The sequence below is a fragment of the Motacilla alba genome, chromosome 1A (genome assembly GCF_015832195.1).
Source record: "Motacilla alba alba isolate MOTALB_02 chromosome 1A, Motacilla_alba_V1.0_pri, whole genome shotgun sequence".
Taxonomy (NCBI): domain Eukaryota; kingdom Metazoa; phylum Chordata; class Aves; order Passeriformes; family Motacillidae; genus Motacilla; species Motacilla alba.
Window position 1 is genome coordinate 12,907,637 of NC_052031.1, and position 14,524 is coordinate 12,922,160.

The following is a 14,524-nucleotide window of genomic DNA, read 5'->3' on the forward strand; positions in this document are numbered from 1 at the left end:
TTTGCTCTCTACTGTAATCTCACTAATTGGGTAAAAGGCACCTGGGGGGGGAGTTGTTCATTGGGGTTTTGGGCAACATCCCAGAAGAGTAGTCAGCATGTAATGCACCACCACCACATCTCAAAGACAGTTTAGAGTTTAAAAACACCATTTGTACAAAGAAAACAGCCAGATGCCACAGCATTGGTGTTCTGTCAGTGATGAGTAGCATAAAGGCTCCCTAACATCTGCTACCACTTGAGGAAACAAAACTTACATCTCTTTGAGTGGAAAGGTCCACAGAGTAATCCAGGCTGCCTGAGGCTGGGGAGGGACCGGCGCTGCCAGCTCCAGCCAAACCCACACCTTTTCATCTCTGCTGGTTGAGGCAAATTCTGCAAACATCACAGCTCTGCTGAAACTCCTTTGTACTTCACAACTGCATTAACTACATGTTGAAGGAAAAGCAGGGCAATAAAAAACACAGGGATCACTTCCCTGAAGGAAACAAACCTGCATCTCTCAAACGCATTTTCTACATCTGCTCTCAGCAGTTCATTTCTGTTTGAGGTGGACAACCTGTAAATATTATTCTGTGAAGAAAAGAGATCTTTTTAAAGACATAAATGTCTCTTCATCTAGTTCAATGAACCAGAATTCTATAGATGCCCTGCAACAGGTTTTCCAGATCAGAAGCAGAAGTACCCTTTAACTGTAAGATATTACATTGCTGCAGAAGAAGGCAAGTGAGAGATCTCCTCTAAGCCTTTTTTACCAAACACTGCAACACAGAAAAGATTTCTGCTGAAAAAAAACTTAAAAATGACTAAATGTAAAGGAAAGTGTGGTCAACTTACACATTAGTAGCCACACAGCAACCACAGGCATCATTATAGAAAACATGAGTTTGTTACCTTGGAAATGTTAGTATTGTTACCAACTGCCCTTCTCTACCTTAACGAGTGAATTATGATTCTGCAATTTATTTTGGGAACAAACCCAAGGAGAGTGGTCTGAATCAGATCTGTGCAGTGGCCGGAAATTAAATGGTCAACTTGTCAGAAGTAGAACTGTTTGATTTTTGGTTCAGTGACCAAAATGAAAAGAAAAAGAAAGGAAAAGAGATCAGCTTGGGCCACCATAAAAGAAGTACTGTGGGATCTGGCACAAAAAAATAAATTAAAATATCAGTTAGGTCAATATGAAAATCTTCAATGAACCCAGAAAAATTAGATAAGGACTTTTGTTCAAGCAGAAAAGTCTCATTCCATCTTCTGATTATGCATGTAACTTCTTTTTTTTTTCAGTCAGTTTCACAATTAAGATGTTTTTCCAAAACAAAAAATAAGAACTATGATTTGAAAATAACAGTAATATATTTCAAATATTTCACTTCTCCCCATTTTCCATTAAAACTTTTACCAAATTCTATTCAAGTACATTATCAGCTTTTGTCTTTGACAAAACCAGACAACAAATTAATTCATTATGAACATGGAAATTCCAACTAAATAAATTCAGAGAATCATAGAATAGTTTTGCTAGGAAGGGACCTTATATATCATCTGGTTTCAATCCCCCTGCCAGGGACACCTTGCACTAGACCAGACTGCTCAAAGCCCCCTCCAACACAGCCTTGAATGCTCCCAGGGATGGGCCATCCACAACTTCCATGGACAAGCTGTTCCAGTGTTTTACCTCCCTCACAGCAAAGAATTACTTCTTAATATCTAATCTAAACCTGCCCTCTTTCAGTTTGAAGCCATTCCACCTTCTCTGGCCCCACACGCCCTTGTAAAAATCCCTCTCCAGCTCTCTCGTTGGCCACCTTTGGATACGGGAAAGCGGCTCTAAGGTCTCCTCAGAGCCTTATCTTCCCTGGGCTGAACAGCCCCAATTTCTCAGAACCAGCAGAGGGGCTCCAACCCCCTGATCATCTCCATGGACTTTCTCTGGACTCACCGCAACAGGTTCAAGTCTTTCTTATGTTGTGAACCCCAGATCTGGATGCAGAACTCCAGGCAGGATCTTGTGAGGGTGGAGCAGAGGGGCAGAATCCCTTCCCTCCCCCTGCTGACCACGCTGCTTTGGATGCAGCCCAGGACATGTTTGGCTTTCTGGGCTGTGAACACATATGGCCAGCTCACATCCAGCTTCTCATCCACCAGCACCCCCAAGTCCTTCTCCTCAGGACTGCTCCCAATCCATTCTCCACCCAGCCTGTGTTTGTGCTTGGAATTCCTCATGCAAAAATAGTATCAACTTGAAAAACTATCTGACAGGGTATCAACCATCAACAAATGAACTATAATACTTGGAAAGCATAAAAATATTTGCCAGAGATTTTGGATCTTTGTAGTAATCTGAATGAGGTTCTGAAGACTACACTTGTTTTGGGCTAGAGTCAGAAGAATTGCTGTAACTGTTAAACAAAAATGTTTAACACTGAAATTCAGCCAGGGATTATTTTTTTCCAAACATCTAGGAACTAGTTTTTAAGCACTTTTAAATACTGATTCTTTGATTTTGACACCTGGCAAACTGCTGCACTGCAAGGCTGGACATTTTGTTAAACCAGGATCTTTGCTTGGCCAGTTTGGCTGTTTTGTTTCTCTCTGCAGTTCTTGCTATAATAATCATTTCATCCAATGTCCAGATGAATGTGTCTAATTCTGGAAGGAGTGTTGTTTTTTTCTAGTGATGCATTTCCCCTGTGAGATAGGAACACTGGAAGGTTATTTTGTGCTAGAAACCACAGCTTGTTTAGCCAGAAAGATAAATATTATCTATATTTCTTGTTCTTTCCTATGCATTGTATTGTCCTGGAGAGCAGTGGGAACAGTGGAAGGCAAACGGCAGAGACCTTGCCAAGCCCCGTGATGTGATGAATGACTTCTCACATCCCAGGGCCTGATGTGAAGAGAGGCCACAGAGGGTCACACTGCTGTTTTCAGATGTTAAAAAGGCTGATCACCCTCCCATCACTTACATTTCTAGCGCAGGAAGAGCTCCCCCATGCAGGATCCACACGGGCAGACAGAGCTCTTCCATGAAGTATTCCTCTGCAAGAACACAGGCCTCCTGCCCAGGAAAGCTGATTTTCTGCATCCTCGCTATCTCATTTATGAATATTCTACCAGAATTGTGGAATGATATGACCACAAACTACCTCTCAGCCATAGAGAAAAACATATTCCCTGATTTCAAGTCTTCTGGGCAGAGAGTGCTGTGTGCTTTCTCTTTTCCCATTTCCTTCTCTCCTCTTCGCTATCATGTGCACACAGACAGAGAGTCAACTTTCACTACTCCCCCATACATTCCCAAGGAGCAATTTCCATATGCCACTTGTGGACAACCAATATGAAAATCCCTTCAAATCCAAGATGGGGCAAGAGCTGCCTGCAGATGGGATGCAGCAGGATGAGGAGGGGAAAGCAGCATTTGCTTCTGGATCCATGCCTGTGCATGAAAGGGAGCTTGCTTGATGGATTTCCCTGTACAGAGTTTTTTTCTTTGCCAACTTTTGATTATCTAACTGCACTCTCAAAAATTACACTGGAGAGATGGAAGGAGGGAAACAGTGAGGTCCCTTATTCTGTGTGCTTTTCACCAGCTGGACCACTGAGTGTACAGCCACATTGCAGCCAGGCTCTGGAAGGGGACATGGGACAGGCGCCAGCATTCAGCCATCCATGGCAGCAAGGAATGGTGAAGTGGACAGTAGGAGACACAGACACAGCTGGAGCTTGAGCTGGCAGGCAGAATCTTCTCTAGTCCCAGCTCTCTTGGGCCATACCTGTTTATTTACAGTCAAGTGGACATGAGGAGGAATAAATAACTGTCTAATCTGAAGCAATCAAAATTTTGCTAAGCGTGGTACAAGAACTCTTAGTATTTCACCTCAGTCTGGTTTACAGCTCAGCTCCCTCAGGCCAATGAGCACAGCCCTGTCTTCTGTGGGAAACAAGCAGTCACAAATCCATACGTGTGAGTAGAAGCCATTCTGGGAAACACACAGAGACCTTCAGCCCCATCTCTGACGATTAAAATGCTCACCCTGCTGCAGAAGACCAAGGACACTCCAGTTCCGCCTCTGCTGCATCTTGCAAAAGCAAGGAGAGAAACCAGCAAGCACCCTGCATGGCTGCACGCCCCAAGGCTTCTGCTCCAGGAGAGACACAGCAATAGCTCTACACCTGGCTTCACAAATGTGTCCAACACCCAGTCAACCCCAACACCCAGAAGGCTGAGCTTATTAATAATGCCTCCCATCTAGCAAAACTAAACAAAATTTTATTCTGGGCATCTCAGTCAAATACTCTGCACTGTGCCTTGGAGCTGCTCCCTCTGAGTAGGCAGAAAGGAGGAGGAGAGGAGGTGATGGGGGCGAAGGCATGCAGGGCCACCATCCATCTAATGTCCCCTGCTGGCACCCAGCCCCTCAGCAAGGAGCTGGGGAAAGGCTGTCCCAGGCAGGCACACCACCTCCCTCCTGGCAGCAGAGCAAGGCATCCCCTCAGAGGCTCTGTGGGGAGTGCTGGTCCCGCTGCAGAGCTGGACATACACTGGGATGTTTGTCACTCCAGAACACAGGGAACTGGGACAGAACTTGGGCATGCACTGAAGCACTTGCACAGTACAGAGAGAAACCTGCAGCACACAAAATTTTGGGAAGGTCAATGTAGAAGTTTGAAAGCAAGTGAGGAGGGGCAGGACATAAGACAGGGTAGTGTAAGGTAAAGCTTGCACCTAAAGGGAGATGGATTCCTTGTCTGCTGTCACTCAGGGCTCCTGCAGGTTGAACTTCAATAGACACAGTCTGGAAAAGTGCCATTGATTTCCCTTCCCAAGGAGATGCTTGTGAAACACTCACAGCCAACACTGATATCAAAGTGCTAGAGAGGAGCAGGGAACAGGCACTTCTGTTTTGTTCCCAGGATGGAAAAATATGGCAAGAGGGATGTTATAAAGACTGTAACAAACAATCTTCACTTTGGTATAAAAGCCTTTGGGAAAGTGCCTGAACTCCCTTCCTGCTCCCCAGCAACTTTCACAAGTCACTCATGTCCAGTCCCCCAGGACACATCCTGCTTTCTTGACTGAGATGTTCACATAAAAGACATTGCTTACAATAGCTCATGAGGAAAAACTAAAAGGTAGCAGCCAGTGATGTCCTGATTCCCTGGGAAGACCAAGGAAGATCAGCTTCAAGGATCCCCCTCGGGTGGACAGAGAGGAGCCTTGGGGAAATCTCTACCAGCAAAAACCACACAGCCGCCCCAAACAGAAAGCCACACTGACAGCAGCAGGTCAAGGATGAAGAGCCAACAACCACAGCGCAGGGAGCCCGGAGTGACGCAGATGATGCTGAGGTTGGTGACACAAAGACCAAGCCCACAGGTGCCTCAGCCTGAAGCTAAGCTGAACGCAGCTGCCCAGGAAACACTGATGCCACGGAGGCAGCAGCCACTCCAGATGGTTGCAGGAGACAATGGCAAGGAGCCTGTGGCTCTGTGCCTGGACACTGGGTGCCATCTCCAGCCCCAACCAGGACCTCTCCAGCTGCAGAAGGACAGAGTGATGCCTGATCCTGGACTAGAATAAACAGGTACAAACCCTAATGCCCCCACAAACCCCAGTACTCCCTCTCCATGCGGGATATGCACACCTGCAGCATGGTCTTATTTAAGGCAAAGGTTTAGTGAAAGACACATTAAAACAAAACAAAGTCTTCCAAAAACCCACTTCCTTGACCCTTCTCTTTCGTTAAGGAAAAAGAGTAAAATGGGGACATGTCTGAGCACTGAAGAGACCTGGAGAAGGTCCCATGGGTACGGACCTGACAGATCTCTGTCTCCTTGATGCCACTGTCCATTGGCAGAGCCCAGCAGGAATTGTGTGACACATGCTATGGCTCTCAGTTTCCAGAACTGACCTAAAGGAAGGAGGAATGGAAGAAGACTACCAGCCTAACAAGAAGGCATCGTCTCAACAACCCAGGAAGGTCTTTCCCCATGCAATCTGCTAGTGTGCTTTGGCAGATGTCAAAGATTGCACTTACAGGGCTTGTCCTATGTTTATCCCAGGGGTGAGTCCCAGCTGGTGGGGGACAAAAAGGTGGGAATTACACAAACATTCCAGACACACATTGCACTCTGTGCACCTTTCATGCCCAATGAAAAGGCAGGAAATGTTAAGACAAAGAAAGGAAGCATGGTAGAAAGACTGAACCTTTCATCAGAGACTATTGAAATTCTCATAACAAGAGCTGGTATGAAAGGTTGCTTATTCTCAGAGGTAAGACAGTGCCATTTCCTTCCCTCTCCATGCAGCAAACACTCATGACAAATCTAAACCACAGCTGTAGGGCATGAGACACACAATGCAAATAAAGGTTGCATCTGAATCCATCCCAGCTGCATCACCACAGCTATTATCAGACTGAAAAATCATACTTCAACCAGTCAATATGCAAATACTGTAGTATTGCACCATCATAAAAAGCTATAGAATTTCAAAAGAAGTGGTCTCCAAAATCTAGATCAAGGCAATAACAAGGAAAATGAGACATGACGCCAGCCTGACAGTCTCGCCCTGTCCTACCTAATGAACTAACAAATGTTAGGTGGAATAATCAATGTGGGAAACAGAGACATGTCCTACACACCACCATGCCAAAGTAACCGACTTACGAATCGTTTACTGGTCACCTTTGGCCTTGAAGGTTTATCTCTTGTTATATATATGTGTGTATATATATATATATATATACACACTATATATATATACACACTATATATACATACCCACCTATTATATATATACATATATACATACCTATTTATATACAATTACAAATATTATTTTTATAAGAAAAATACATACTAGAAATTTCTACTTAAAAGCAGTTTACATGGACAGATTTTGGCAATGAATTCCACAGATAAATTATGCATATTAGAAAATATCTCTGGACACAGAAATCAGCAAATATGTGCAACACTCTCACTGAAACAATATTTTTGCACCCTTTAACCATTTACAGATTTCTTTTATTCCTTGACTCCAGTGCTGGGTGACATGCCATAAGGTTCATGCACACACATGCCAGCCCCCCCCCAGCAGCCCCAGGCCTTGGGCAGTGAATTCACTGAGGCAGAGATCATTTTTTCATGTCCCCAGCCCAGCCCAGCCCAGCCTGCCCTCCACGGACCCACGATACCAACAATGCCGTGTCTGTCCCACAGTCAGATGTCACCTCACAAATGTGGGTCAGGCCAGCACGCCATGCTGGCTTTGATTTCTGTTATTTGGGGCAATCAAGTCTCCTTTGCAGGGGGGAGCAGCCCCCTGATGAGGGGAGAAAGGATTTAGCTGGAGATTACATCTCTTCTGCAAATTTGCAAGAAAGGCTCATTTAGGCCTTTGTGGACCTTCTACCTCCTTTCATCAATCCTGCGCCTGACTACATCTTTGGCTGGGCCATCTGCTGGTGCTTAGGATGCCCACAAATTAGTGATGACAGCCGAAACTGTCGAAATGTAACATCTTCCCTAGCGAAACACAGTCTGTAAGAGGCTGTCAGTTGTGAACTTGCCTACCTTTTTCTTTTAAAGCTGGCACCCTTCAACCGTTTTTGGTCACGAGATCCTAAAAGCACAACTCTTTAAAATTTGCAAACACGTACCACATGAGCTTTGGGGCCAGATGAGAGCTTCAGAAATATAGACAATGCACCGGTCAACATCAAGACCTAGAATCTCATACTGCCTCAATAACACCCTAAGTAAGGCTCAGATCTGAGAGATTCAAACAGGCCACAGTACTCATCAATCAGCCTTCGTTTCGCAAAGCTCCCTTTGTGCAAGAAAATCCTAAATACAGCAGAGCAGAGTCAGGGTGCGCTCTGGAGGCTCTGCTGGATGAAGGCATTTTTAGTAAATTCTGACCCAAGGTGAAATTTTTGTGTGCTATGAAACCCTTATTCGGCTTCAAGATATTGCTAGGGACCTCAGAGGAAAGGAGAGACTTGAAGATCAAGGGTCTTCTCCATTCCTAATAACTCCCTCTCCATTGCTACCTATTGCCAGAGTCAGGTTTTCAATGTAAGGGTCCCTTAAGAGAAGAGTTCTAAAATAATCCCTGGAGCTAACTGGACTCCCATGAGCAAAAATTTTTCCACACTTTAATTTTAAACAGAAACTGATGGAAGTCTCCATTCTTCCAGAGATCAGAGAAGGGTGTAAGTGGGTGAGATGAAAGGTTTTGAGGGAATAGCCTGCAAAAGACTGAAGAAGCTGACCTGGTTCTTGAGCTGATGCTGGAAAACAGAGAAGCAAATTTGCTCTTCTGTTACCACGGCACTAACATCACTTCCTGTGCATTATTCACTTCTACTGACTCACTAAAAGCTTCCTACACTTCAGCATAACTGGTACAGAAAGTATCCATGCCTGAGTTTCTGCCACTCAGTTACAATCCTGATTATACCTCAAGCAGCATCACTACCTAAATTCCAGTTATTTTTTCTTCCCTTCCTTCACTTCAAACTCAAACATGTTTATTCAATAATGATCTGAACAACAAGAATTTACAACAAAAATGCCCATCAGAAATGTAAGTAATTCTAATGAAAATAGGTACTAAGTCACAATCTGTATTTCGAAAATATAGGGGTTAGTAACAAAGGTGGAATTGGACAGACTTTAAACAACTTTTTATCAGTGCTGAAAGAGTGTACAAATACCACTTAAAATAGTTGAAAACTAATTTTTTACAACCTATCACAACAACCATTCTAGACAATATACAGTATATCTAAGAATAGTAGCAGTCATAGATGGAAACTGATAACATTTGGGGACTGAAGGTTAGTCCGTTCTTGAAAAAAAGGGAACAATGGAGAGTGAAATAGAAACTCAAGTCCCATTAAAGAAAACTATTTTAAGGGCAGAATGATGAGTTTTAGCATCAATCATGGGAAAACAGTGCAAAGTTTTTCTTAATAAATCTAAATTTGAAACCTTGGGAAAAAGGAACTGTTTGCAGTGACAGCAAAAAAAAAAAAACAACTTAAGGGATAAGAACAAATACAGTGAAAAGATAATCCGTTTGTATTTTCTAAACACTACAAATCTGACTGTTCATTTTGAGCTTTCTGAGATTAAGGTCAGTAAAGACTCAATGTTCAGTCAAGTTCATCCTTATTTCTTTATGCAGTTCCAATGTACTTATCTGCCTGTAAATCATGGTACATGCTCTGAGCACTGAAGGTACATTGACATGGATTAAAAAAAATCAACTGCAGATTGCAAATAAACCCAAATAGAGTTGTGTAAAAATTTTCAATTTGTACTGGTTTTGGCTTGATTTTTTTTTTTTTTTTAGAAATTATATTCTACTCTGCATATTACAGAGGAAAACCTGGGAGAAAACCAAAAGAGGATCATCCCTATCTACCAGGAAAGCTGCAAGCAAGCCAGGCGAGCCCTGATGCTGCTCCCCAAACACGCAGACACCCCTTGGCTGAAAGGAAGCTGAGCAGGTGCCTACATTAAACCAGTGCACACTTTGTCAGTCAGCATCTGAGCAAGCCCATAAGTGCTTTGCCAGCTCAAGGACTTAATCACATTTGAAATAAGCTAATTCAAGGAATAAAAGTCTGCCAAAGGTAATAAAATTGTTTGCTGATGTATCAAGTCAGTCCTCTTATATAAAAGAGCGTATTTATATGCAGTGTGGGTCTGGTCCTATTCAATCAGTGATTAAATACTTACTGTTTGCAGGAATAGGGCCAAATCTGGAGTAATTTTAAATATCTGGGGAGAAGTGCAAAATCCTAATGTATCTAATTCAACTATGCAAATAGGGAATATTATTGCCTTTGTTTTACTTATGAAATTCAGAGGCACAGGGAAATAAAATGCCAGATTCAGGGTGCCAGAGAAGCCACTTGCAGAAGCTCTCGTGCTTCCCAGGCAAGTGTCTTCTGCAACACATGCTGCTCCTCTCCCGTCGTGTTGGGCAGCACAAGGGACAGTTGGGCAAAGGGCCGAGAGCCCCTGCCACAGCTCCACTGGCTGCACAGTGGTTTGACTCCCCCTCTGAGTGCCCAAGGAAATGTCTGAACTAATTAGCAGAAAGTCGGTGGCTGATTTTTTTAATCAGAATTTTTTCTCATCCAGCCCTTGGCATATGGTTTCATCCAATTCCCTCCTCTTTGAACTCGATGTTCTTGGATGCTGCTGGCACCTGTTCCTGTAGAATGAAGGGGCACTAAAGCAGGGCCTCACTGAAACTTGCAAAGATTCAGAGCATTTTAATATACTCTCTGAGCAGGTGAAATTTCATTGTACATATGTAAATTTCCCTTTGTCCTGTGCTTCTGTGCAGCATATCAAAACCCCTGCTCTGTATCCCCACAAGACCACCTCTAAAGTTTTATTTTTAAATTACAAATTCTCAACCAGTACAGATTGGCATTTTTCAGCATCATTAAACTGCATTATGTAAAATTCCATGTTGCTTCAAATTATTTCTTCAGATATACTCTGGGATTGATTTTTCTTGTGCTATATTTAACATTGATAATTGTTATGTTTTAAAATACTCACGTTTCAAAATATCTGACTGATTAAGTGTGCTTAGCTCAAGAATATGTCTGCTGCACTGTGTATAGCAAATAGTGCTTCTTGACATGGCTTGGCATGGACAGGTTTTTAATCAATGAACGAATTTGAAAAGAAATCCCCGTTGCAAGTTTGACATTAATTAGGAGTCTGGCTCACACCGAGGTGTACCTGCACCTTGCACTGCGTAAACAAGTTAGTTTTCAAGTTCGGCTTGAGGACTTCCTTCTGCGTTCATGCTTTGAACGCGTCCGATTTCTTTACACTTGCTGAGCAGGCTGGCTTTAGAAGGCACCCCGGGATGGCTGGGCTGCACCCCGGGCAGAGGCTGCCCCTGGCAGCGCGGCTGGTGCCGGGGCAGCGCGGATGGTGCCGGGGCAGCCCGGGTGGTGCCGGGGCAGCCCGGGTGGTGCCGGGGCAGCGCGGGCGGTGCCGGGGCAGCGTTGGTGGTGCCGGGGCAGCCCGGGTGGTGCCGGGGCAGCGCTGGTGGTGCCGGGGCAGCCCGGATGGTGCCGGGGCAGCGCGGGCGGTGCCGGGGCAGCGTTGGTGGTGCCGGGGCAGCCCGGGTGGTGCCGGGGCAGCGCGGGTGGTGCCGGGGCAGCGCTGGTGGCGCCGGGGCAGCGCGGATGGCGCCGGGGCAGCCCGGGTGGTGCCGGGGCAGCGCTGGTGGTGCCGGGGCAGCGCGGATGGTGCCGGGGCAGCCCGGGTGGTGCCGGGGCAGCCCGGATGGTGCCGGGGCAGCGCGGGTGGCGCCGGGGCAGCGCGGGTGGCGCCGGGGCAGCGCGGGTGGTGCCGGGGCGGCCGTGCCGGCCTCAGACGGGAGCGCACCGCGGCGGGCTCTGCCCGGGCTCGCAGCGGCTCCGGGGCGATGCCGCAGGAGCTGCTCCCCGAGCGGGGCAGCAGCAGCAGCTCCGCAAAACCGAGGCAGAAATCCCGCGGGCGCAGAGGTAGATTTAAAGACGCCGCATTTTGCTCGGTCAGACGCAAAACAAGAGCGGAAAACCCACCCTAGGCCACCTGAAAGGTCTGGCGCGCAGCTGGAGCGCTGCTCCGCAAGCTGGTGCTTCAAAATTCAAAATCCCTTTTCAAAGGGCAAGCGGCAGAAGAGCATCCCCGGAGAAACAACCTGTGTCCCTGCTCCTCACCATGCAGGACAGCCGGACAGCCCTGCCCGCCACAGCCCTCTATCCCTGGACCAGCAAAGAGGCTTAACAAACACGGGCTGAAAGCTTGGGGGGAAAATGCAGCAGCGAGAAAAGGAGTGATTCTGTCATTTATGTGCTTGAAATACAATTTCAAAAATCTAGTATTTAAAATAGTGCAAAATGGAAATACCAGCTTCTTTTTCCCCTCTGCACATCTGTGGTTCAGCAGGTTGAATGCAATTTACCTAACCTGAGTGTGTACTGTGGGCTGTAGGATCTAAGGGTTCTAAGGAAAAAATTATCTGGTGAAGTCATATAAGTTACATATGTGGGTTTTCAGAAAGGTCACTAGTATTTTAAAATCAAAAGTTTCCTATGAATTTGGTAAAACTATACTGTTAAAGCTTACACATAGACAAAAATGTCAGGATGCCTTATACTGTGTGAAAATGAGTATTTGGTGTGTTTGGGGTTTATGTCTTTACAGTAACAATTTCAATTAGAATCTTCACATAACTCAACTATTCGATAATTTACCTGAAACTTAAATTTTGAGCTGGAACACATCAAAGTCAGAAGCTTAATTCCATCATTAGCCAGGGACTATCACACAGCATCTGCTTTTGAGCAAGGTGTTTGAAATGAACCTTTATTGTCATTTTCTCTGAATTCCAATTGCCTACTCCAGAATTAGTTGTTATTATTCTGTAGCATTGCAAACTCCAACAGACACAAAAGAGAGAAGAAGGATTAGCAAATATAGCCTTAAGCAGTCTCCCACCGTTATGAATTAAAAAATGTTTCCCACATGGAAGTTTTCTACACAGAGAAGTGGAGATGTGGCTGTTGCACCGCACAGTGCTGGTTTCCAGAGGCACTCTGCAGCCGCAAGCAGCTTCCCACAGTAGTGTACCTGCCTGCGAGGCCCCACTCACAGCCCTGGGCTGTGCCCCTCTCCCAGGACAGTCCCCAAACAGAGACACTACTACTTTGTCTACGCTTTCTTGCTCGTTCTCCTCTGCCTGGGCGCTTACGAAAAGTAGGGGGGCTTTTATTAATTCTGGGCACGACCTTCCATCTCCAAAGCTACCTGTGACCCCCTGCTGTCGCCCCCGGCCCCTCCAAGGGAGCAACAGGCTGGCCGAGTGCCGCGTCCGCAGCGGGCACATCGCGGTGACACACTGCGGTGACCCGATGGCAGCCGCCAGCTGCGGCACCGCGCAGCGCCCTGCGAGAGGGCGATGCGCTCGGTGCTCCGAAAGCCGCTGAAGTGGGTAAGGGACAGACTGCCAGAAACTTGCGAGGCTCTGGATCCGGCCCAGGGCCGGCTGAGGAGCGGGGACTCGGAATTTCCTCTGCTCGGGGCTGCGCCCGGCGGGAGCCGCGCCGAGGCGAAGCAGCGCTGGGACGGGGCGCGGGCGGCGGCCCCGGAGCCCGGGGCAGGTGAGGACGGTCCCGCACGGAAGGAAGGGGCGCTCCGCCGAGCCCCGCACCGGGGCTGCCCTGGGGCACGGCACACGACCGCCTGGGTCCCCGTCCAGGGCGCCCGCTCTCCCCCACCGCCTTCCTCCCCGCGGGACGCTCCGGGGCCGCCCGGGGACGAGCAGCGCCGAGCACGGCGGGCGCCGCCACCTACCGTGGTACTCCTGGCCAGGCACGTAGGCGGCGGGGTTGCCCGCGATGTGGAGGGCGATCAGCACCTCGCCCTGCTCGCCGTCGCCCTCGAGCTCGCCGTGGTGGGTGCAGAGGAAGAAGAAGGGCGAGAAGCGGGCACGGGGGGCAGCCGCCCGGCCCGCCGCCAGCAGGGCACCCAGGGCGGCCAGCAGGCAGGGCCAGCCCCCGGGGACGCCCCGCCGCCGCTCCATGCTGCTGCCGCCGGCGCCGCTGGGGCATCCAGGGCACGGCGGGGCCGGCGCGCCGCTCCGCTCCGCGCCGCGCGGGACGGGGCGGGACGGACGGACGGACGGACGGGACGGACGGGGCGGGCGCTGCCCCCCGCCGCGGCCCGCGGGAGTGCCGGGGAGGCGGGCGCGGGGCGCGGAGCGGAGCTCGGCGAGGGCAGGGGCGGCCCCTCCGCGCCCGACGAAGGCTGCGCCGTCCCCGCCTGCCGCTGCCGGGGTGCGGGGCACGGAGCTGGGAGCGCGAGGGCTGGGAATAATTTATTTCCCCCGGTGCCGGGGTGGGAGGGAGGGGAAGGTCCCTCCCCTCCTCCTCCTCCTCCTCCTCCGCCGCCGCCCGCTCCTCCCGCTCCTCGCTCTGCGCGCCGGTGTGCGGTGCTGCCGCCGCGGACACGGGGGCTGCGAGCTGGGCTCTGCTGCCCGCCCTTTGTCTGCCGCCCTGTCCCTGCCCTGTCCCTGCCCTTCCGTCCGCCACCCAGCTTCTGCTGGCTGCTCCTGGCAGCTTCTGGCTTCTGCTCCTGGCTCGGCTCCCGGGTCCCAGCCCCTGCCCCTGCCTCGGTCTCTGTGCCTGCCCCTGCCCCTGCCCCAGCCCTTACTCCCCACACTGACACCTGAGTCCCTGATCCTGCTCTATCCTTGTTTTCTTGTCCCTGCCTCTCAGCCTCAACACAAATGTCTCTGCTCCTATTCCCTTTTCCATCCTTTTGTCCTTCTGCTCTGTCCTTTAGCCCTGTCCATGTCCTTGTCCTTCTGTCCCTGCCCCTGTACACCTGCCCCATCCCCTATCTTTTTGCCCTTAGTCTTCTGTCCCAGTCCCTGTCCCTTTGCCTCCGCTCCAATCCCTGCCCTTCTGCCTCTGTCCACATCCCAGCCA

General features: G+C 48.6%; 1 protein-coding gene across 2 annotated transcripts in view; it reads right to left on the minus strand.

The window, feature by feature from the left end:
* The window catches only part of RELN (reelin), a 278,635-nt gene extending 264,704 nt beyond the window's left edge, over positions 1–13,931 (minus strand). For both annotated transcript variants that reach the window (XM_038155700.1, XM_038155699.1), the window contains exon 1: positions 13,389–13,931. In XM_038155700.1, the coding sequence (XP_038011628.1) occupies positions 13,389–13,617 (229 nt within the window). In that variant the 5' untranslated portion in view covers positions 13,618–13,931. The remainder of the gene's footprint in view (positions 1–13,388) is intronic.
* Positions 13,932–14,524: the final 593 nt, after the last annotated feature.